General features: G+C 33.3%; 1 protein-coding gene across 4 annotated transcripts in view; it reads right to left on the reverse strand.

Annotated features, from left to right (window-relative positions):
- Window positions 1-25755, reverse strand: part of LOC145246559 (uncharacterized protein KIAA0825-like) — a 132102-nt gene that overhangs the window by 28424 nt on the left and 77923 nt on the right. For all 4 annotated transcript variants that reach the window (XM_080108156.1, XM_080108154.1, XM_080108155.1 and 1 more), the window contains 8 exons: window positions 22814-23004; window positions 21561-21740; window positions 15274-15411; window positions 11897-11987; window positions 10918-11144; window positions 7743-7800; window positions 3880-3932; window positions 207-349 (listed from right to left, as the gene is read on the reverse strand). In XM_080108156.1, the coding sequence (XP_079964282.1) occupies window positions 207-349; window positions 3880-3932; window positions 7743-7800; window positions 10918-11144; window positions 11897-11987; window positions 15274-15411; window positions 21561-21740; window positions 22814-23004 (1081 nt within the window). The remainder of the gene's footprint in view (window positions 1-206; window positions 350-3879; window positions 3933-7742; window positions 7801-10917; window positions 11145-11896; window positions 11988-15273; window positions 15412-21560; window positions 21741-22813; window positions 23005-25755) is intronic.

A 25755-nucleotide genomic window follows, 5' to 3' on the forward strand; every position in this document is an offset into this window, starting at 1 on the left:
CAACTCGTCTTTGATATAATATTATGCTCACTTCATCAGATCAGCTGATGCTCTATAATTGGTTCTGCAAACACAAAAGACGATATAATAATCAGCCATCTCGTGAGAAAGTTGTGCTTTAACATTTTCAAGTTTAAAAAAGACATCACAGATTAAATACCCGACCCACACCAAATCAGTAAAAAGGATAAAAAGTGGCGACATACCTTGTTGTCTTTTGGTTCGAAAGGCAGCAATACTTTGGGGGACACAACCACAAGGAAGATCAGCTATAACGGACATCACAGATTCAATCTCACGTGTGCTATTTGGGCGATTCAATAATTTTTTTAGCACAGGCTTCAACACTCTGAAAAGAAAAATTAATTAATTAAAGCACAGGCAAGAGTTGGAGCTGGTGTGATTACAAAAGTTAGAAATGGATTGCTAGTGAGGATTGAGGATATGCATGGAAAGAAATAATACGAAACTAGTATGATGTGTAAAATAAGATATGCATCAAGTATGATGTGTTAGTATTTCCAGTTGATTTTTTTTTTATTTTAGTTTGTCAATCACATTAGTTGTATAGAGCTTTGTAAATAGAGTTGAAAACTGTTTAAATTATGAAAATATCCCTAGTAATTCAAAAGTTATGAGAATTTAAAGTTTGGAAATTTGGGATTCAAAATAGACATTATTTTACACAAAAGTTACCTGCAATCATACTCTAATTCACCACAACAAAGTCAGTAATTTTGTCAACATTTCTTTATTTCTGAAGCAATTTTGTTAAAATCTAATATTATGTAAAATTGTGTTTTAGATTTTGCGCTCATTTTATGTATTGCTATGTTTTAACTCATTATTCAGAGAATAAAAAGGTTAGAGATATATTTTTTTACATTTTACTTTACTACAAGATTATTTAACATTTTCATTTTTAAAGACTTATGTATACACATATATAGTATTAATGTGATGACATTTAGACACTATCTTCTATTAATAAATACTCAGGGTTTTTGTGTGTACCTTATCATTTTATTAAGAACTTCTGTTAAGTTTACTTGGTTGTGTTTCTGCTTCCATTGGTTGAAAAAGAAATATACAACTTTAAGGTGCATTCTGATTGGTTGTACACTTTCAAAAATATTAACAAAGATTTAAACTTTAATTGTGAAAATAAATTACCATCGCATTTTCAGCTGTTTGAAGTAAATACTGTTTTAACTTGCTGTAAATAAATATTTCGATAGATAACTTTTATCAAAGGAATAATGTTAGAATTTGAGTGAAATGTAATATCAAAACAAAATTATATTTTCAATTAAATTCTTACAATATTCATAAAAGATTTTAAAAACATAAACAATTCTTTCTGCTTTGAAGAATGAAATCTATTAAGAAATAAAGTCTCCAAAATCTTTTAATAGAAATTAGAAAACGCCATCTTTAAATTTTATTCCACAAAGGTAGCATGCTCTTGTAGTGGACAGCAAGTATGACCTCTAACGTCAGATGGTCACCACTTGTTGAGATCGGGTTTATCAATCTGTAGAGAGCGTGTTCAATATTTCATAGAGGCTGTTACATTGAAGGTCGAAGATAGGCGGTCGCCACTTGTTGAGATATTCATTTTGCATGTCCCAAAAACAATCAACAGTAAAAACCAAGTTTACCAAATAGATTTAAAGAAGATATTAAAGGAAGAACATTTAAGTTACAATATATACAAATAAGATGGGTTTTTTTTACTTGAAATATGTAAGGATAATAAGAAAGTGTTTGTGTACTTGCATGTATGTATACAAATGAGCATGCATGAAGTTGAAAGTTTTCATTGTGTTCATACATTCATTGTGTATACATATATAAACTTAGAATGTTCATTGTATGTGTGTGTGGGTGTATACGAGTTTGTTAATATAAACACGTGTATTCATTCTTACCTTGAAAAAGAATGTACTTTCGTTTTATCTTAAACGTAAGTATTTGCTAACCAAGGCAAACGGAAAAGAATGTGTGCTCATATGGATGATTCAAATGAAAGAGAGAGAGAGAGAGAGAGAGAGAGAGAGAGAGAGAGAGAGAGTGGTATATAACGGAAGTGGGTAAAGAAAGTGAAACTGGAAGTAGAGAACGCCATCAGCTAGATAAACTGAAAATCACGACAAGGGTAAATAATCAGTGAAAAATTGAGATATGGTTGTGTATGCGTGCAACATATCTAATAGCATATCAGTTCGAAAAAGCATCTGCCCATACTCTCATTCCATCAGCAATGACTGGATAAAAGTCCTAGGTAATTCACAATTGTATTTTTGAGTGTCACCTGCACTGAGGATTGAACCAGCAGAATGTAATGTTATAAGTGAATTTTCCCAAGTACTTATTCACTATGCTATGGGTCCTTGCACACAATTCTAGTATGAATTTTAAGAGTCTTAAACATATTTTGCTTTATAGATACACAATCTTACTACTTATTATTACTACATACATATTTTATTATTTATTACTACTTATATATAAAAAATATATATATATATGTTAACTATTTATATATTTAATTATCTATAATTAACAATTCCCATAAATGTAAAAATAACACACTAAAGATGAGAACAATAGTTTGAAGAATCCAAATCAAATTACTGTATGTATGCAAAGCATCATATCTCTTGATCCTCTTAATCATTTGTTGGGACCATCAAAGAAAATTTACACATAAACATGTGAAACAATGAATCAAAAGCTTTTTTTCAAGGCCATGTATGCTATATTTCCAAAGAAGATGATAAAATATTGTTTGTCTTTTTGTTAAACAATGTATCATTGTCTTTCATCAGAAAATTGGAGGCAAGCAATAATTTGCATTTTTAAAAGCATATATTGCATTCAAAAATTTAGTCGATATTTACTTGATTCTTCCTTTTGTGCAGTTTACATTTATCATGCATTTTAAATTTTCCAGTTAAAACGATATCATTTGAATTGAATAACTCCAACACAAAAAGGTTATCAATTCACTTTCATGTTGAAATTATTTATTAAATTAAACGATTAACACTAGTATAACTGGATTAAGAGCAGAAGATCTTCAAAAGTTCTTTCGGTTAGAGTGTCTGAAATAATGTTATCTTATGTTATCTATTTCTTCTATTATATAAAGGGCAGTTGTTTGTGTGTTTGTATGTCCAGCTAAAACTACAAAAATACACAACGAACACATACAAGTTGGTATTTTTTTTTTTTTTAATCAGTGTAACCCCGGAAAAATAATATTTAAAATTTAGAAAAAAAAAAAAAAAAATTTTAATTAAATATTTATATGCATTATATATAAATTTTAAATATTTATATATTTATTTATTTATTTATTTATCAAGAATTACCATCATCAAGAATGATTTTTAATATAATCATGTAGTAATATCACCCAGGAAATGAGTCAGCAGTTTTTCAAATTGAAGGATGCTAACTCTGGATTTAATTTATTGTTTCATAATTAATGTCATTTCTCTACAAAAAAAGGGGAGGGAGAAACTTAGTTTTCATAATGCTCTGAAGGTATCCTTAATTTTACTTCACGCTTTCAGGAGAGCTCTGAAGACCTCCTAAGTTATATTGTTTCACACTGCACATAAAAAGAAAAAAGGAATTTCTCTTCTATGGTGGGTGGATAAAAAATTTAACACTATTTAACATCTATTTTGTTTTTTTAATGACCTCAGGCAATGCAGGGTAACACTACATATAGGAAAAAAAAGCTTTAGGTAAATAAATGTTGATTAACACACATCTAGCATAATAATAGATTGCATTAATTAAATGAATAAGGCAGTGTTAGATAACTAGAAAAAAAATGGAACAATTAGCAAAATTGTAATATTTCACCTGAGTGTAAATGGCTTCAGCATGTTAAAGATAGTTTCTAACCAAACCGGAATCTGTAAAGACAAAAATAATAACATTTACAATTTAAAAAAATAAATATAACATTAAAAAATATTGGTCCCTCCCCTAAGTACCCGAATATCATTCTATAAAGAATTCTTGATAGAAAAATATCAGGGAAAACAATGCCAACAAAGGCATCATGAATTATGCTAAATAAGAACAGCAGTGACGTCAAAGTTACAAGAATACACAGATTAAATCTCATAACATCTTCAATCGAGTTTATCCCTTCTCCAATCATCATATTTGGTTCAACATTTGTTTTACATGCTGGCATGTGGTGGATGGCTTCTAGAAATTGACTTGATTTAATAATTATTTTTCATACTATTGCTCAATATTTATATAAATCATTAAAACAATAGCATGAAATAAAAAAGCTATTATAATAAAAAAAATAGCTTGGAAATTTCTAGGTTTGAAATACCATATCTGAATAACAGTAACGCAATTACTTTCTGTGATCATGTTTTGAGTTACTTCCCTTTCACTGATTGTACTGACTATACTGATTATACTGACTATACTGACTATACTGATTATACTGACTATACTGACTATACTGATTCACAACTGCATTAATAAAGCTGCAATGTAAGGGTTGTCATTCATATTTAACTTTGATAAAAAAGTAATTTTCTTAATTTACAATGAAATTACTAAAAAAGCTCAAACAAATTTTAACATTCCTACTCAAAATAAATTGCAAACATGACTATATCTTGGATTATTTTTCTCTACACCTTCCACCAGGTAATATGTCTCCACTTGAGTAACACTTGATAGGCATAGTGTGTGTATATATATATATATATATATATATATATATATATATATATATATATATATATATATTAACACTAATTGGATTTTAATAATACTGCCAAGAAATATGGAAATACAAAAATGAATGTTACACCTGTATAAAGGTAAATAACACTGGAAACATGATCATCTAAAGGTTAGTGCATTTACTGAAATAATTGTACTGTAAAACTTATAAACCATTCATACTGATGATTCTGGATTATGTATGTGGCAGGTAGCATATGATGATAAGCTGTATAAAAAAAGAAAAACCTCCGAAATTGTGAATGTATCAAACTGTCAGTGAGAAGTACTATCTCTAGTCGATGTGACTTTTGCTATTTAGTTTTTATGCATATTTTTAGTGCTGATGAATGTGCTACTGGTATAAGAATGATAAAAAACATATATGCAGAGAACTATACATAAATATCAGTAAAGGGCCAAAACAATTGTACACTTTTATAGTAAACTAGCAGTTCAGCCTGGCTTTGCTCGGGCCCTATGTACTGTTCATAACTTTATGTACATATGTACACATATATTAAAAAGTTTAACTCATGCCCAGGTAACCTAAATCTAAGATTTCGAGTGTTTAGACCCCAAATTGGCAGAGGAGTTTGGTAGAGTCTGCAAAGGTCAACTCTTTCAACTTTGACCTCTTGGCAGCCAAATTTTCACCCAAAAATTGATTAAAAATATTGCTGCATGTCTGATTACCTTTTATGTAAAATTTCAAATGTTTAAACCCAAAATTAGTTGAATAGTTTGCTAGAGACCGCAAAGGTTAAATCTTTTGAACTTTGACCCTTCAACAGCCAAATTTTTGATCAAAAACTGATTAAAAAGCTTGCTCCATGTCTGAATACACTTTATGTAAAATTTTAAATGTTTAGACCAAAAATTGGCTGAGTAATTCGGTAAAGACCGCAGAGGTCAAATTGTTTTTTTTAACTTTGACTCCAATTTTGACCCCTTAAAATTTATTGTTTTCGGTTCAAATCAAATTAAAAAGTTTGATCCATGTCCAAGTAAACTACATCTAAAGTTTCAAGTGTTTAGACTCAAAATTGACGGAGGAGTTTGGTAGAGTTTTCAAAGGTCATATCATTGAACTTTGACCCCTTGACAGTCAAATTTCCCAAATCTTAATACCCCTTATGTCAAATCTCGAGTCTGCAGACTGAAAACTGACAGAGTAGTTTGGTAGGAAAATATACACACACAGACAATGTCACTGTTATATAGTTACTAGCAGTTCAGCCCGGTTTTGCTTGGGCCCTCTGTACTGTTCATAACTTTATATGCATATGTATATATTAAAAAGTGTGCATATGTATGGTAATACCTTTCTATATAATAGGGTTCCTTAACTACCACAGAGAAAAATTGCTAGGGACTGCAGAAGTCAGATTTTTTTTTATTTTGACCCTAATTTTAACCTCTTAACATTTATTGTTTTGAGCTCAAATCAAATTAAAATGTCTGACCCATATCCAAGTAACCTACATTTAAAATTTCAAGTGTTTAGACCCAAAACTGGCGGAGTAGTTTGATAGAATCTACAAAGGTCAACTCTTTCAACTTTGACCTCTTGGCAGCCAAATTTTCGCCCAAGAACTGATTAAAAAGCTTGCTGAAAGTCTGAATACCCTTTATGTAAAGTTTCAAATGTTTAGACCCAAAATTAGCTTAATAGTTTTCTAGAGACTGCAAGAGTCAAATCTTTTGAACTTTGACTCTTTGGAAGCCAAATTTTCAGCAAAAAAAATGATTAAAAAGCTTGTCCTATGTCTGAATACCTTTTATGTAAAATTTCAAATGGTTAGACCAAAAACTGGCTTAATAGTTTGCTAAAGACCGCAAAGGTAAAATCTTTCGAACTTTTACCTTTTGGAAGCCAAATTTTCATCAAAAAATCAATTAAAAAAGCTTGCCCTATGTGTGAATACCTTTGATGTAAAATTTCAAATATGTAAACCAAAAATTGGCTGAGTTATTTGTTAGAGACCACAGAGTTCAAATTTTTTTTAACTTTCACCCCAATTTTGATCCCTTATCATTTACTGTTTTGGACTCAAATTAAATTATAAAGTAAGATCCATGTCCAAGTAACCTATATATAAAATTTCAAATGTTTACACCTAAAATTGGCAGAGGAGTTTGGTAGAGTTCTTAAAGGTCAAATCGTTGAACTTTAACTCCTTAACAGCAAAATTTCTGGCCGAAAACTGATTAAAAAGATTTTCACAAATCTCAATACCCCTTATGTCAAATCTCGAGTCAGCAGACTGAAAATTGACAGTTATTTGATAGGGATATGTACACAGACAGACAGACACACACACACACATAGATATTTTCACTTTTATGGATATACTAGCATGAGTGCCCGGCGTTGCCCAGGTGTTTGGAGGTGTATGCTGAGCAAAAAAAAAAATAAATAAAAATTAAAAAATAAAACGGTCAATTTTTTAAAAAACTTTGACCCCTATTATGACCCCTTAACATTTATTGTTTTGGGCTCAAATCGAGTTATTAAGTTAGATCCCTGTCCAAGGAACCTATATCTAAAATTTCAAGTGTTTAGACCCAAAAAGTTCTCAAAGGTCAAATCGTTGAACTTTGACCCCTTAACAGCCAAATTTCTGTCCGAAAACCGATCACATAGATTTTCCAAAATCTCGGTGCCCAGTATATCAAATTTCGAGTCTGTAGACTAAAAATTGAAAGAGTTATTGCATAGGGAAATGTACATAGACACACAGACAGACAAACACATAGACATGTTCACTTTTATAAATATAATAGATAGATATAGATAAAGCTGAACCTTTTTTGAGCAAAAAAAAAAAAAAAATGAGTGATTCCCAGTGAAGCAATGTGTGTGAGTGTGTGTGTATATATATATATATATTCACACAGCATATATACCTATGAAATATTTGTACAATTTAGTAACATTTACACATTGATATTCTTTCTTTTCTTACCGTTGGATTAGGATAATTGCAGGCACCCAGTTGTTCAATCATATTCCACTGATTGTAACTGCAATCAAAGAAACAATAAATATATTAATTTATAAAATATATTTACGTGGAAATATGTTTATTAAATTATATTTCATCTTTTATTTATAGCAATCCTTTAATTTGTGAAGCGCAATGTAATTAAAGAGCATATAAAAAATAAATGACAGAAGTTAAATTTCAAATTTCAAGATGTTGACCACCTTACCATTTATTCCGTTAAGTTATATATACCTCATACCATTATCCCTCCATTCCTGTGTTTAAATGTCGTTTTTATGCAACTTGGTGAAAATCTTTCTCCAGTTCTTTGATTGCACCGTTCGGGAGCATCGGGAGCATCACTAACAAAACAAAATCTTGATTCATCTAACCAGAAAACATTCCTAAATCAGTCTGTATCTTTCTTGCCATAACATGAGAAAAATCTCTTACTATCATTGACGTTCTTCTTAGATAAAAATGGCTAATTTGCACACCTTTCAGAGGAAAATCCCATTTCTTTCATTGGTCAAGATATTGTATATCTAGAAAGAGAATTTCCAGCCCCTGTTTTGAATTCTTTGCTATGGTCAACATAAGTTTTCTTTCGAGACTTCAAAACAGTTAATTTAAGCCTGTGGTCATCCTTCAAAGTCGATGCTCTAAGGCAACCAGATCCAGAGTTCCCTTTTCACAAGCGTTCGATTTCGAACCTTTGACCAATTCACTTCACTACAGAAAGAGATTTCACATTTTCTTTTTTTTAAATATCAAAAATCTGCTTGTAAATCATTTTGGACTACTTTAATCCTACAATTCGGTTTTTTATATCCTCACCAAGATGCAGTTTTACCATTTTTAGGATTAATTTTTCCACTTATTATTATACGCTATAATAATAATAATCTGCAAAATAGAAATTTTCAGTTAAAATTAACAAAAATTCATGGAAAAATATTGAAAAATCGATTTCTTCCTTCTTTCACTCTTGGCCCATTTTTTTTTGCTCATGAGTGTATATCTCTATTATTCACTTGTTATGACATAATTTGACTCATATCTTTTAACATGTGACTTTTAAATCAGGTTTTCAACCTGTTATTTTTTAAATCTATTTTGTTTGAGTTTTTTAACACTCTACTAGCCAAGGCCGCATTCCTGGCTCTTTTGTTCTATTGTTCTACTAACCCATTCCAAATTCCGAACGTATAACATATTTACGGACAAACAATTATATTCTTTTATCTAATATTTTTAACTTTTAATAATAATAGCAATTTTCCTACAATCAACAATCAGTAATGTAACTCAATGTTGCCCCCATAATCTAACAATATCACTATCAGTGAGAAAAGATTTGATGCCTAGAAAGACATTTTCAGATATTCTATAGCTAGCAGAATTGTAAAGCAAAACTTTTTGCCAAATCTTAATGAAGAACTTTGATACATCCATTCCTGATAAACCGCCCCCTTAAGTAAGACACTTTATCAAATCTCCATTACTAATGATTACTACAATATTATCCCATAGATTACTGTACACACAATAACCCTTATCCCCAAATGGCCTCTGGGCCTTGATAAGTGGTGACTACCATGTTAAAAAAAATTTAAAAAAAAAAGAAGAGTTATCACCCTAAAAATGAAGCCCTTGTGAAGGGTCCTGCTAGCTTCTGTTATTTCTCTTCTGATTATTATCACCAATGATATTCATCTCAAGCTTCAGCTGATATGCTCTCCTGCCTTCTTTACACAATAATGCAATTGGAAATCAGGTTCAGTATTGCATCTGAATAAAAAAAAATTCCTTTATCCTTTACTTTGTATTTCCTGTGGTGATCATTAGCAAGCAGGTGCTTCAGCAGAGAAAACATGGCAACATCAGGTAAAAATATCATGCACGAAAACCGGAAGTTACATTTCTGCAAAGGAAGAACTGCAATACATGGTGCACATAGTTGTCATCATTCATTGAAAAATTCAAAAGAGTCTATGGTAGGAATGAGTGAAAGACACATTACCACAGTGCTGCTACCTTGCAGATTACAACATGGTTGTCTTCAAACACAGAGTGCTTTTTAGAGGCAGTAAATTTTAAATTGGCAACTATTTTCTTTAATTGTAGATTTGGCCATTATCGGTTGTTTTAAGTTGGGCTTGGTTTGGCAATTCATCATGTGGTTTCAGCAAGACAGAGCCACATGCCACACAGCATAGGATACAACCAATTTAGAGAGAAACATTTGATGAACAAATAATTTCATGAAATGGACTTGTTAACTGGCCACCTCGTTTGCATGATTTAACTGTATTAGATTATTTTTTTGAGGATATGTAAAGTCCCATGTCTATGCTGATAAACCAAACAATGGATCACTGGAAAGACAACATTCAAAATGTTATTGCTAAAATAAAGCTTACTTTAATGTGTAGAGTTGTGAAAATTGGACATCTAGATTACACAATATATATGCAAGCTGAAATTGTATTTAATGATAAATGCAAAAAATTAATCTTTGGAATAAACCACATATTTGTATGATAAAAATATTTTTCTGTGATTTATTTTAATGTTTGCCACCTCTAAAAAGAAATCTTTTACAATGCCAACAGATATATAATCAAATTTAGTTCATTCCATTAATCATTTTCTATCCTTTCATAAGGTTCTTCCTCTTTCAATTATCATTCCATTTTATTAACTGTTGTAGTGTATCCACCTTATGGATAATAATGAACTCTTCCACTTATGAATACATGGAGAATATGTCTCTCTGTGTTAGCACACAAGTTATATCCAAGTTATGGATACTTGGCAGTTAGACTGACATATAACCCTAACACTCTTTATTATATTTACTTTTAGATCCAATATATTTTGTTTCCACCCAACACAAAGTTGTCTTTTTGCTGGACCCTTATGGAATTACATTAATCCTTCTGCTTGAATGGCTTTCACCAAAATCCTTCACCTAATTAAGGATTCAATAATTATGCCTGTTCCCAGTTATAAATTCTACTTTTATATTTGCTAAGCCTTTTATAGATATCACCTTCGGAAGAACAGATTGAATTCTCCTTAAGTTAGTAGTTGTTTTGTGTTTGTATACTTAAAAACTACATAAGTAAAGGAGAGATGGGTGAATACTTACCGATCAATAACAGGTAGAATAACACGGCCCAATCCATCAGGAAAGTGTACAGACATATGCAACAGGACAGTACACATGGAATTGAAGAGCCGTTTCAGCAGGATTTCTTTTTCTGTGAGTGCCACTGAGCTGCGTCTGTCAAGCCTCTGGACGCAGCCCCAGTCACCCTGTGACAAACTCTGGGTCATGAACAGTATAGGCAAAGTGTAGTTTTTCATTACAACAGCCTAAAAAATTTTAATTGGAAAAGAAACAAAAGTGTGAGAAGCCAAGAAATCTGATTTCAAATGATACAAGTTATTTTTTATAGTGTTTTCATGCACATACACACATATAATGTATATATATAATAGGATAAGCTTATTATTGAAAATTTATTCAAATTTTCATATAAGCATTATAAATCTGTAAGGAAGGTATACAAAATTTTAATTATCCGACAAGGAGGACAAATAAACAAGAAAGACCTTATTCCACAGTTTCCAAAAATGGAATTCTTCTCATCAAAGGAAAGAAGTTTGAAAAATATACAATAAATTTTGCAGGTTAATACATTAAAAGAAACTACAAACATGAAATCAAAATTGCATCAAAAAATTTATTAAACAGTGTGACAGTTTGTAGGGGTTCAAAGAGATTAAGGAACGGGAAATAGGCAGAAAAAGAATACAGTAAAAATCCAAGGAATAAGAAGGTGAAATTCAGTATAGGATAAATCCAAAATAAGTCCATTGAAAATCTGTTGGTAATCCATAAGGAATGAGAAAACAGAATTATTGATGTCCAGGGTAAATTAAAGCTTCCAGAAAAAAAACATCAGATCATGGAGAAATGAAGTTCCACTACAGTATCTGCACCAATGTGATATAAGGCCACTAACTTTGAGCATTCATTGCATAATATCACTTCAACTTACAAATGTGGATTTTTTTTATTATCTTCAAGTTTTATTTAAAAAAAAAAAGCATGATAATCTTACCTGAACAACAAGTGGCCACAGAGGGGTTGGTTGACTGACCAGCAGTTTTGTATGAATATACAAGGCTACGGTAGTTTGGAGATCACCGTAACTAATGGAAAAAAAAAGTTGAATAAATGTTAACATTCTATATCAATTAAATATCCAAACTAAATGTCATATGATTCAAACTGGAAGTTTATTCTTAATATAGAAAGGATATCGAGAAAGCCCACAAAGATTATTAAAAGCATAGGCAATTTGGGTAATTGACAGAGATTGAAAAATGAGTATAACAAAACTTTTAGCACATAGAATTATCTTGTAGAAAAGATGGCATGAGATGATAATATCTTGATATATACCTAGGGGATTTGCTGAGCACAGACGGTGCATGTGGACGCAGTACAACCACAAGGGTGAATGCCGCATGGGCAAAATTTGGCACTTTTGCATTACACGGAAGGTGCCATTTTTTTGGGTGCGTTTCACTAAATTGTTGCCAGATGGTGCTTCTCTGTCAAAGAGCAGACTATATTTTGTTACAGTAACAAATTTACTTTAATTCAAAAAATGTTTCGGAAAAAAAATCCAATGTGGCTAGAATTCGAAAAATGCTTCATTTAAATTATTACATTGTTCAGAAAAAAAATCCAATGTTGCTTTAATTCAAAAATTGTTTGATTAAAATTATATTTTCTTCTGCAGACTTTTCACTAAATGTTTTTACAATTATATAATGATACATTTTTATACAATAAATGTTTTTACAATTATATAATGATACATTTTTATACAATAAATGTTTTTACAATTATATAATGATACATTTTTATACAATAAATGTTTTTACAATTATATAATGATACATTTTTATACAATAAATTTTTTTACAATTATAGAATGATACATTTTTATACAATAAATGTTTTGGCTTTCAAATATTTTTGTGTTCGGAAAAAAAACATCTATTTGTTATTTATTTGATGTCTTATTTGACCAAGAAGAAATTGGAGTTATTGCCCCCTAACAATGGTGCCATCCGTGTAATGCAGAAGTGCCCCAAATGTTGTGAATTGCTGCCTCTGATAACATCCAGAGTAATTTTATAGCAACTGTGTCAGGAATGTCATGTTATATGGCAGCAAAAGCTGGATCCTTTCCAAGTTCTCTCTCATCCAACTACAATACAATGACAGATGGTGTTGCAATGTGAAATGTGATCAAACCCAACTCATTAGGTGGAAGGATATGCTGAAAGCACATTTGCCAACATGAACGTTATGCTACGAACAAATCGTTTACAGTCATGTGAAATGTTTATCCTCCTGGATAAACCATTACAGAAGCATGGATATCTTTAATTGTAGGAAAGTTGGCCAACAAATGAAAACTTGGAATCAGATGATTAGACGATATCTTGCAGAGCAAAAATCAAAGACAGTTTGCACTCATTGAATTGTGACGAGTGAAGAGTAATCTTGCATCATATAAAAAAATGATCACTCGGCAAGAGAGAAAATGTCATTAAATGCATAGAGAAAGAGAAAAGAACACCCAAAAGTGTGTGCTTGGGAAGAGAAGCTTTTATCACTCATCCACAATATTAGTATAAAAAAGAAATAACAGATTTATTTTGTAAAATGAATATATATTTTGTATTATTTAGATTCTTCAGACTACTGTTCTCATCTTGAGTTTTATTTCACAGCCTTCCAGTTGCATAACAGAAAGAGAGTCACAGAAATAAGAGTGATAGATACTTTATAACATAAGAATAGGGGAGGATAAACAGTATTCAGTGAGAAACATTGTGAGTGATAGCTAGCAATTTAGTAAGAGATGGTCACTAGGTGATTTAATTTAAAATTGCAACTAATTAAAACAATAAAAACATAAGTTTTTAAAATGTAACTCAATCCCAAATTGAGGTATATTTTAGTATGTAGTTTGTGTGATTAATATTTGTTGTCCTAAAGTTTGTCAAGTCAAGCCATATTTATTATTAACTATCGAGAGGTATCCGGCGTTGCCCGGGTGTTTTTCGGGGTATGTGAAAAAAACCCGAAGCATTGACGACGCGCAGTTGGAAAATAGTAAAGTGTTTAAAAACAAACAGGTGCGCGTTTTTGATTGACGTGACGGCGATAGGTATTCAGCAGTTACGATTTTGTGCGGGACAGTTTTTAATAAATCGGCTTGTTTGTTTTTAAAAACCAGCTCCCTATTTATTAGGAGGAGTGAAATGAAAGCTACAGTCTGATATGACGAAGTCGACAAACTGGCTTTCGGCCTGTGATTAGAGTCGAGTTTCACTTTTTTTTATACCGAAAACCAAATGTAACGCGTGCCGATGCGGGAAATGTCGAATAATTAACGTTTGAAAATCAATAAAATTAAATAGACAGGTGAGCTCCGTGGGTAATTCTGAGATATTACAATTTATAGATGATATAAAAAGTTTTAAGAAGTTGTGAAGCGAGCAAGCGCTTCTTTGAAAGAAGCCTTTCGTGGACATCTAGGAAAAGCGAACATACATACACACATACATTTTCGCTTTTATATACATAGATTAGCTGTATTTAACTGGTGTTGCTAAAAAGATGGGTTTGAGAAAAATATTTCAAAATATAACATTTATATTTTTGTTTAAATAGGAGTTTTTTTAATTTGTTCTCATTTTATTGTTGATTTTAATAAATACTTCATTAATAAGAGAAACATAATTCAATGTGTAATAATCAAAGTTATATACAAGTGAGTAAACACTAACAGAATATCTTGTCTAATCGTTTTATAATTACAGAAACAATTATATATCATTTTTATAAGACTATCTGAAAAGATATTGAGCCTTTTGTGTGTCCAAGGACTGAGGTCTTAAATCAGCTCACTTCCATTTTGAGAAGTTTTTTCATGTTATATTTAAATACGAGAGAGAGGAGGTCACATTTGTTAATTAGGGTATTAAATGGCAGAAGATTTTTGATAAGGTGCAAAAATGTCTCTTTAATTTGATTGGCCACACTTTTTCTCTATAACCTCTCTCTCACAGACGTGATGTTGCTAGTCTCAGTCTTTTTAAAAAAATACTATTATGGCACATGTTCTTTAGAATTGTCAAATCTATTTTCTGCTTTGTTTGCTACAACTAGTTTGATTCATTGGTAATTCATTGTTTTCATACCTCATTATAATATAGCTTCCTATTCCGGTAGCTTCTTTCCATGAGCTGCAAGTTGGGGAACTCTCGTCCTGCTGACTGTTTTCCTCCTACCTACAGTCTTGATCTTTTCAAGACTTCTGTTTTTGCTAGCTATTTACATCATGTGGCTTCACACCCTTTCTGGAGCAATTTCCACAGGAAAAACGAAGTTCTTTCCCTTGAATCAACTTACTTTTTCTGTTCAGGTTGCAACAGACCTGGTTGAATCCATGACATCCAATGGGAATTGTAGCTTCTGTTGTCATCAACAAGCAGTGAATTACGACTGAAAGAGTTTTCTTGCTGGGTTTGGTGAATTTTCTTACATGCTCTACAAAAAAAAAAAAAAAACAGATTTAGTTTTAATACTGAAGCTGTCATCATTGCAATCAGCAGAGTGTAGCACAATTCAATTGCGATTATAAAAAGTAAATAATCTAAATGTAGATTCATTTATCAACGTTGAGTTCAAAATTGTATTTCGAGTTAATTCAACTTTAGATTGTGCCATGGTCTCTGATTCCAAGTTTTCATCTTAATAGAGGCCATTTGGAAATGACAATAGCATCTTTGAATCACACCAAAAACCACACCAGCATTTAATTTAAATTGGATATGAATGTTTTAGTGAAGGAAGAAAATGAAAGATATATATATATATATATATATATATATATATATACATACATATATATATATATATATGTGTATATCTGATACTTGACTTTTGCATATTAAAATGGATATAAATGAAACATTCAAAGAATAGAAGAGTCACAGGCAGCAAGTACTACCTACTGTTTCACTCTTATATTCCAAGTAAACTAGCGAAAAAAAAAAAGCCTATGCAAAGCAATTTCCAGAAGTTTCAGAAACCTGGACTTATTTCTTTCCCACATAAGAAGTTACGACTTTATTTAAGTAATATATTTAATATCTACAATTACTATAAACTCGCTTGTACTAAAAATGTGGCTTCCTTGCTATCTATAACAAACCACGTGATATAGTTTGCCTTACTTTCAATTATATCTGTACCCGAAATATACAGTGATCTTAGATACGTCACTAAGACTATTTCTGAACAGATACACAATGCTTTGTGCCTGACCTAATTGACTGTTTTTAACTACAAATTCCGACGTGACATGTACTAATAGTTTCTCATTATGGTAGAAACACCCCTCTTTTGTGTGCTACATATACCCAATATATTCTTTTCCTCCAAGACGACTGCCATTGTCTGATTTGCATGTTAAATAAATAAAAAAGAAAAAAAATGAAAAAAAAATTTTTTTTCTATAACTAAATTTTACTTGACTATAAATTCTAATAATTAATTCTACTGTATTCTGTAAGTTAATCCTCTCCTAAAAACTAACAGTCTATTATACTCCCCAGATACTACTAACACTCATACATTACACAAACCGTGGAAGGGGGTCCTTAGCTTTCAGCCCTTAACCTTCGCATGCTGACCGATTGGAGGTCACTATCACTAAACATCTACACATTTCTACCGCCAAGGCGTACATTATTTTATTCTTAACCAGGTAGATACTTACTAGCTATGGTCTATACTTAGATTTACAGCTATCTACATTGCATAGCAATAGCTGTCTCTTCCTTAGTTTTGCAATGATAAATACAAAAACTGAACCGATACTCTGTAATGCAAAATACAACTTCATGATTTATAAATGAAAGCTGAAGATATCTTCATTAGAAGTAGAAACATACTTAAAACTTACAACTTCCATATATTCGCATCTGCTGGAAATCTGTCCATATATCTATTTACTTTATTATACATACTGAATACGCCATAGCTTATAATTTTATTTCCAATTTATACCTGTACTGTATTGTACTTCATATCAAAAATGACGTTACTTGTATCTGACAGCATAGATACAGCACTTAACCCTCATACCATCTAAAATACCCAGAGCTTGGGCAACCACATTTTTAACTAAATCTTAATATCAAGCCATTCTGTAACATGTTATCCTATTCCTAAGCCAACATATAAATAAAAAAAATTTTTTTATAAATTTAAAGGAAAAATATTAAACCATATCTTAACTCCTTCCTGTTGCAAATATAGCCGCTTCCACTGCACAAATTTTTACTCACCCCCTCCTCCAGTAACACTGTAATAGCAATGCTCCTTAATCTCTTTGAGGAGTTAATTTCTCAGTAGACATATAATATTTACATACTAATCCAGTAACAATGACTAACCACACGGGGTCGCAAAAATACCTGCATTAGGACCCAGGTGCGGGGCAAACCCTCTCGGTGCTGATGAACCCGTAGATCTTCCCAGGTCATCCATCTAGGAGAAGGAAAACTCTGAAGCTAAACCTAAGGGGAGGGAGGCCCCTCCAGTCTTGGATGACATCCTTCCTAGAGCTGGTGACTCAAACAAATTACCGGTCTGCAAACCTAAACTATTTAAGGAGTAGATAGGCACTGTCTATCGCCCGGCTTTCATACTTCTTTTTTGCCTATTAGCCAGGTATAGAGGTCGAAGCACAGGAATTCAACAGAAACACTCAGTGGTCGATCTTGTTTCCTGACTAGGGCAATGAACACCGTTTTCCCCCTCTCCCGACACATCCCATCCCCCTCTAAACTGGGCACTTGGGAGTGCTTGAACACCATAATGTTAGTACAAGTAGATTGGGTTGACCATCATCTGATGGGTTGAGGGTACTGGATTGACAGTTCCTGACTGCTGTTCCCGACTGATAGTATAGGTGCCCTAACTCTTTGGTAGCGCTTAGAGCGGCTCCTCCATCAACAGTTGAATAATATTGGGATGTTTGTAGTGCCATGTCCCTCATGGAAAAGGACCTTGCACTCATCCCCGGTGGACTTTCCTGAGGCCACAGTCCTAGTAGATGGAAGGTCAGCTGATGGTCTACTTGTGTTGCATGCCTGGTGTTCTGCATAACCACTTGTTCAGCACCCCTTACCTAAACTGAAACTCTTAAAAAAAATGACAGTACAATCTAAAATTATGCTTAAACCAGGACAAAACGCAAAGAAAATCAAATCCCTTGAGGCTTGCATTTACGAACATCCGTGGGCTTAGAACTAATTTAAATGATGTTGAAGCATTTCTCCTAACAAACATCCCAGATATCTTAGCACTAAGTGAGACTAACCTACACTCCTCCATCCCCTCTAACTACTTTAACATGCCCGGATATCTCCCACTCTGCCGTAAGGACTCTGACAGACACATGCATGGGCTTGGAGTTTATATTCGAAACACCCCCCCCCCCTTTGACTAGAGAAACAAAACTAGAATCAAACGATCAAGCCTTTATGTGCTTTAGACTTAATATGCAACATAATATTAGTTACTTTTATTTTCTCTATCACTCTCCCTTGACCTAGGACTGTACCCTAATAAACAAAGTCACTGACAGCATAGATACAGCACTTTCCCTCGACACTAGCGCACAAGTTCATGTATTTAGAGACTTCAATGTCCACCACAACTGGCTTGGATTTTCTACTTACAGACGCAGCTAGTAGCACAACATGTAGCTTCTCTATAACTCATTCCCTATCACAGATGGTTACATTCCCAACCCCTTTTCCTGACCAGCAAGAACAACACGCATCACTTTTAGATCTGTTTCTGACAACAGTTCCTGATGATTGTGTTACGAACACCAACAGCCCACTAGGGAATGCTGATCATGTAGTGATAATAGTTGAATCACCCTAAACTCTAGAGCCAAAATGGAAGAGCCATTGCTCAAAACAATGAGATATTATAAAAAGGCTGACTGGGAAGCCATCAGGGATCTTATCAGAGATGCCCCATGGTGAAATATCTTTTCACTTCCTGCTGAACAGTGCGCAAATGAGACCACTAAATGGTTCAAAACAGCAATTGAAGCACATGTCCCTACGCAGAAATTTTACAGAAAGCCCCACTCTCCCCAATGGTTTACTTCCACATGTGTAGCTGCCATCGCGTAAAGGCAGCATGCGTACCACAGATTTAACCGACATAAATTCAGTTCAAACAGACAGAAGTATACAGAAGCCAGAAGTAATTGTAAGAAAGAAATAGCGACAGCTAAGAGAGAATTTACTGAAACCACCAAAAAATGGATCGAAGCACAGAAATTAGGAACCTGTGACTTCTGGAAAATCTACAACAGTGTAGTAAATAATGGGCAATCAACAATTCCCCCACTATCCAACAATCCTGAGGTTGTTTGCTCAGCAACCGAGAAGGCAAACATGCTTGCCAGTCGGATTGCCTCCAACTCCACACTGGATCCTGCTAACCACCCTTTCCCGGACTTTCCTTTGCGGACAGATGCCATACTAGATGATCTGAAAATCACCCCTTCTCAGGTGAATGCTATCATAAAAAATCTTGACACTTCAAAAGCATGTGGACCTGATCTCATCCCGGCCGTGCTATTTAAAAAGTGCTCCGCCGAAGTAGCTCCAATCCTCTCCAAACTTTACAACAAATGTTTTAATGAATCTGGCTTTCCTGCCTGCTGGAAAACTGCTTCTGTGGTACCAGTTTTCAAGAATTCTGGCGAAAGAACTGACCCAGTAAATTACCGCCCCATTAGCCTCCTCCCACTTTTTGCCAAAATATTTGAGTCCATAATTAACCAAGCTCTAGTCCATCACCTTACAGATGCTAAACTTATGACCGAACAACAATATGGATTTAGGAGAGCCCATTCCACAGCAGACATTCTAACTGTAATCTCTGAGCATATATACCATTCACTTGACGAAGCAGGGGAGGGTAGAGCGGTAGCTCTAGATATATCTAAGGCTTTTGACAGGGTATGGCATGAAGGTTTTCTCAGGAAAATCAGATCATACAGTATTACTAGAAGAATACTTAACATAATTAAATCCTTCTTAGATCAGAGAAAAATCCAGATTGTACTCGATGGTCAACATCTAAACAATATGATATAAATGCGGGAGTTCCTCAGGGGTCTATTCTTGGACCTCTATTATTCCTAATATTCATAAATGACCTCCCTGACAAAATTGTCTGTGAGATGAGTACATATGTCGATGACACCACACTCTATAACAGACATGACAGGAAAACAAATGAACACATATCTAAAGAAATGGCAGAAACACTAGAGGATGACCTCCAATCTGTAGTGGGATGGGGACAAAAATGGATGGTCACATTCAATGCTGTCAAGACTAAACTTGTTTCCTTCAATAATTACAAGAAACCTTCTCTACCACCCATAGCAATAGCCAAAGACTCTTTATCTGAAAGCACATCTTTTAAACTCCTCGGCCTAACGTTCACAGGAAACATGAGTTGGAACAATTACATTTAGAGTATTGCCAGGACCGCTGCGAAAAAGGTAGGTTCTCTCTACCGTGCTAGAAAGCTACTAACGCCCGAAAGTATCCTGTACCTCTATAAGGCCACCATTCGCCCATGTATGGAGTATTGTTGTCATATTTGGGCCAGTGCATCTGCTACTAGTCTCTCACTCCTAGACAAGGTTCAAAAGAGAGTCACCAACCTAATAGGTCCTGAACTGTCATCCAAGCTTCAGCCTCTGTCCCATCGACGTAATGTAGCATTCCTCTGCCTGTTCTACAAGTACTTCAATAGTGAATGTTCCGACGAACTGCAAGCACTTGTAACCCCTCTATGTAAATACCCTCGACAAACCCGACAAGCAGTAAAATCCGCCCCTTCACAGTAGAGATCCCTAGATGTAAGAGAGCCTTCTACTCCAGTAGTTTCTTCCCCAGAACCGCTAGACTTTGGAGTTCCCTCCCAGGTTTCTGCTTCCCCAACTGTACTGACATGCAGAAGTTGAAGTGTAACATGAACCGACATCTTGCTGCCCAGCTCCCCACCTAGTACCCCTGTAGCCTGTATCCCTAATAGTAGCCCCTTACATCAAAGTGGCAATGTGCCTTGTTTGGGGTGAAAATGTAATAAAAAAAAAACATGAATAGAGTTTTGTAAATAAAAATTTGAGAAAAACAAAATTTTATAACAAAATATTTTTATATTCAAGAACATAATAAAAGTGATTTTCAGTCAATTACATAAACACGTTTAGCGAAGAAAACTGGATTGCAAGTAGTCACAAGTCAAAATGTTCATAGTGTGAAAATATATGTATGTGAGTATTTGGCAGCGTGGTAGTATGCATGTGTATGCGTTCGTTTACCTTGTTATACTGCTTCTATACATGCAAGTTGCAAGGTTACCTAATTTGCATATTTGTTTTAAAAAGGGACATTTTATTACTTAACTATTATTTGTTAATGCTTTTTATTTATTCAATGATTATTTTGATTTTAATATAAATAGTTTTGTTTATGGATATTGTTTTATTTCTTAGATAAATGTTTAGCATTTGTGTTCAGATGTTTTTTTAGAGGGATTATTTTTGTTAAGTGCATTACTTCTATTCATTTTTTTCTACTCACCTGTAGAGGAGATCAATGGGGGAAGTGAGGACACCTAGAGTGGACAAAAGGATCGAACACATATTGTGGATATCATAATAAGGCTGTTGGTGGTAGCCAGGCTCAAGCAGCTTGGAGCTGCTGTCACATACATACATTATTTGCTCAAACATACAGAGAAGAACAGTGGTAATGTCCATCCTAAAAGAAAATAAAAATAAAATTTGAATGTACTTTAAAGAATTAGATTTTTATTTTTAACAGAATAATTTACATGAATAAATCCAAATATCTGTGTGTGTGTGTGTGTGTGTGTGTGTGTGTGTGTGTGTGTGTGTGTGTGTGTATATAGTCATCCACATACAGTACTGTTTCTCTGTTTCACAGCTCATCAGTGCGGCTAGACAGGCAACTATCTCAATTACAATTAAATTTAAAAAATGATCCAAGATGGTAAAACTAAAGTATATTATAAATATTAACGAATTAATATTTATAAAGTAATCTCAACCAGATGTAAAAGCTCGATAAAACCAAATGGGAGATAGAGCTTATAATAAGAGCAAATAGTTAATAAAACATGTTAAAAAAACACTTTGAAAAAGAGTTAAAAACATATTTAATTTGAAAAGGAAACACTAAATAAGTGGATAGTCCTTAATCCGCAGAGTTTCAAAGAAATACTTTCCTTCTCATCAGAGGGTAGGAATTAGCAAAATGTGGGATCGGATTTTGCATGCAAAAGTATTTGATGAAACTGCAAGTAAGTCAAAGATCTTACTTGATAACAAAAAGTGAAGCATAGGGAATAGGGTGAAGAAAAAGGTGATTTCACGTGAATGGATAGTCTAGTGAAAGGTAAAGTATTCAATGACGGATTGGATACTTTACATTTCACCAGATTACCCATTCACATGAAATCACCCTTTTCTTCACCCTATTATTTAACTTTGAACTGTTATCAATTATTTCTTATTATTTGCTCTTCCCATCCGTGTTCAGCTTTCTATATCTTGACAAATTATTGTATAAAGACATTTTTTATTTTGATTACTTTATTTATTATACACACACACACAAATGCAGTGTCAATTCAAGGTACTTTACCATTAGTAAAACATTTTCATTTTATTTAGACAAAACTATTTCTTAATTTATGAAGTGTACAAACACACTTTTTGTATAAAATGACATTTCTAAAAATGTAAAATGCAAAAATAATTGGTGACATGTATTTTTCTATAAAAGAAATAAAAACAGTAAGCATCTCTCACCGAAACTGGACAACTCGTCGGAAACTAGGCTTGATGCGTGTATATCTGCGTGTTAAAATAGCCAGGGATTCATACAGGACTTGCGTAAAGATATTCTGAGCTAATTTGGGGGGGCAGATGGACCATAGGTCCATGCGTAAACCATTCAAGTGCTGATGCCACATTTGGATAGGGAACGAACATCGTTCATTCTGTTTAAAAATCAAAATGGAGAAAAAGGAAGAGTTAAATGCTGGAATAGATGTACAGTGTGCAGACATGGATATCTGTTTGCAATTTTCAACTAATTTCATGCATAGTTTTTTTGGTTTTCAGTTTGATCTTTATGAAAATAATGACCATATTTCTATATAGTTTCTAAATACTATGAGGATTGACTACTTGTATCATTCGGAATACTATTCTTATTTGGAATGTTTTTTCACAATGTTTTGGTTTATATAACCTCCAACCTTCTCTATGTGTATTTTGTTAAACTTGTGAATCTTTCTGTTGAACTTGGGAATCTGTATGGAATTTCAAGTTATTTTAATCCATGGGGGTAGTATGTTCTCATTCTGTCAGTTATGACTGGATAGAAATCCTAAGTAATTCACAATTGTATTTTTTCAATCACCTGCACTGAGGATTAAACCTTCAACTTCCAGAAGAGTATTACTTTATAACTGAATTTTGCCAAGTACTATACCATGGGTCTTTATGGATTCATTGTGAAAATAACATTCAAGAAGAAAACAGTAGTCTGAAAAATCCAAATAATACGAATAACTAAATTTTCATCTAAAAATTCAAAAATGTAATTGATTATATTGTAATCCTTTTTTCTTGTTTTTTGCAGAATAATTCTGAGCATTTTAAATGTTTATGTTTGTGGAAAAAATGCTGTTCTTGAAATCTGTGCAAAAAAGGTCAAATATGAAGATTTCTGACTTCTTTAGCATCAGCAGGAAGGAGGCTAGTGGCTCAGTGGTTAATGATATGGACTAACAATCTGGGTGTGCCAAGTTCGAATCCAGATCTTTCCAGAGAAACACTTTCACTTAAAGATGTTGGCAACCTTCACACGATCCCTCCCAGAAAGAATTTATAATATTAGGTTGAGAACAAAGTTCTTGCAGAATTTTTAATTTTAATTTCAAATGATGTATTTTCAAATAAGTTTTTGCTATAATACCTTTACTTTATATATTATTTTAAAGATAATTTTTTGCTCTATCTAATCGTTTGAATTATAATTGTCTTAAAACAATTATGTCTTCTTTTTAGAATGTTGAAGATGGGAAAAAAAGCAAAGTCACACAATTTTCTTATTTCAATTCAAGCTAAGCTGAAAAGCTGCTGAAACAGCTCGCGATATCAACAATACATTTGGCCCAGGAACCACGACAAAACACACAGCACATGGTGGTTTAAGAAATTTTGTGGCAGCTATGAGAGTATGGAAGATGATGAGTATAGGGGTCGGCCATCAAATGTTAACAACGATCAATTAAGAGCCTTAGTCGAAGCCAATCCATGCACAACTGTTTGAGAACTTGCTTCTGAATTAGACGTAACATATACAACAGCTTTAAATCACTTGAGAGAGATTGGAAATACAAAAAAACTTGATAAATAGGTGCCTCACGAATTGAATAACAACCAAAAGAAACACTGTTATGAAGTGTCATCTTCCCTTCTTTTACACAACAAGAATGACCGGTTTCTCAACCAGGTTGTGATTTGCGATGAAAAGTGGGTTCTTTACTACAAACAGCAGCACTCAGCTCAGTAGTTAGATGCCGATGAAGCTCCACAACACTTCCTGAAGCCAGAAATGCACCAAAAGAAAGTTATGCTGACTGTTTCGTGGTCTGCAACCGGTCTCATCCATTACAGTTTTTGAATGCGGGCAAAACCATTACAGTGGTGATATACTGTCAGCTAGTGGATGAAGTGCATCAGAAACTTCGACAACAACACCCAGCATTAGTCAATAAAAAAAGCATACTTCTCCTCCATGACAATGCCTGAGTGTACATTGCTAAACCAACCCTGCAGAAGTTGAATGAATTGGGCTACAAAACTCTACCTCATCCGCCATACTCTCCAGATCTCTCACCTTTTTCAAGCATCTCGACAACTTTCTGCGTGAGAAATGCTTCAAAAAAACCTAAGCGATATCAAAAACGGCTTCAGTTACTTCGACACCAGAACTCCAGATTTTTACGTTACTGCCATAAATATACTTGTTTTGCGTTGGCAAAAGTATGTTGATCCTGATGGTGTTTACTTCGATCAAGAAATTTTTGTTTGAGTTGAGATATATTAATCTTAATTAAAAAATTAAAAACCACAAAACTTTCTTGTCAACCTGATAGAAAGAAACCATCATCAAAATGAATGTTCAACAACAACAGCATCAGTAGGAAAATGTTAGAAAAGCTCAGAGAAGAATATAAACTCAGAATCAATGCAGCAACAGAAAGAAAAAATTGACTGATGATTAGATGTTGTCAGATGCTGACCAGGGTCATCCCTGAAGTTTAGAAGATCATTGACAATGAACACAGCATTCTGATGAATGCCACTGCAAGAGAGAATGGCATAGAGGAAAATTTCATTACGAAGGTGGTGCATGAGGATATCTATTACATTTCATACAACAATTTCTATCAAGGGCGATGCAATAAAAGCAACTGAATCAATCATAGCAGATGATGAACAAGTTGAAACACCCACCCAAGCATACACTGGTTCATCTCAGATGCAGAAAACCTTTCCTAACACATAAAGGTCAGTATTCAGAACAACAGATGGATTACTGCCTCATTCAAAGACAAGCGCAGTATCAAACTGACAAAGATTCTAACAACCATGATGTTCAGTGTGATCAGAAATAAAGGTGAAATTATACTACTTCAATTTTTCATCAAGGGTCAAGAACTGAACCTTAATGGCTA

The sequence above is a fragment of the Euprymna scolopes genome, chromosome 24 (genome assembly GCF_053919585.1).
Source record: "Euprymna scolopes isolate OS-2025 chromosome 24, ASM5391958v1, whole genome shotgun sequence".
Classification (NCBI taxonomy): Eukaryota; Metazoa; Mollusca; class Cephalopoda; order Sepiida; family Sepiolidae; genus Euprymna; species Euprymna scolopes.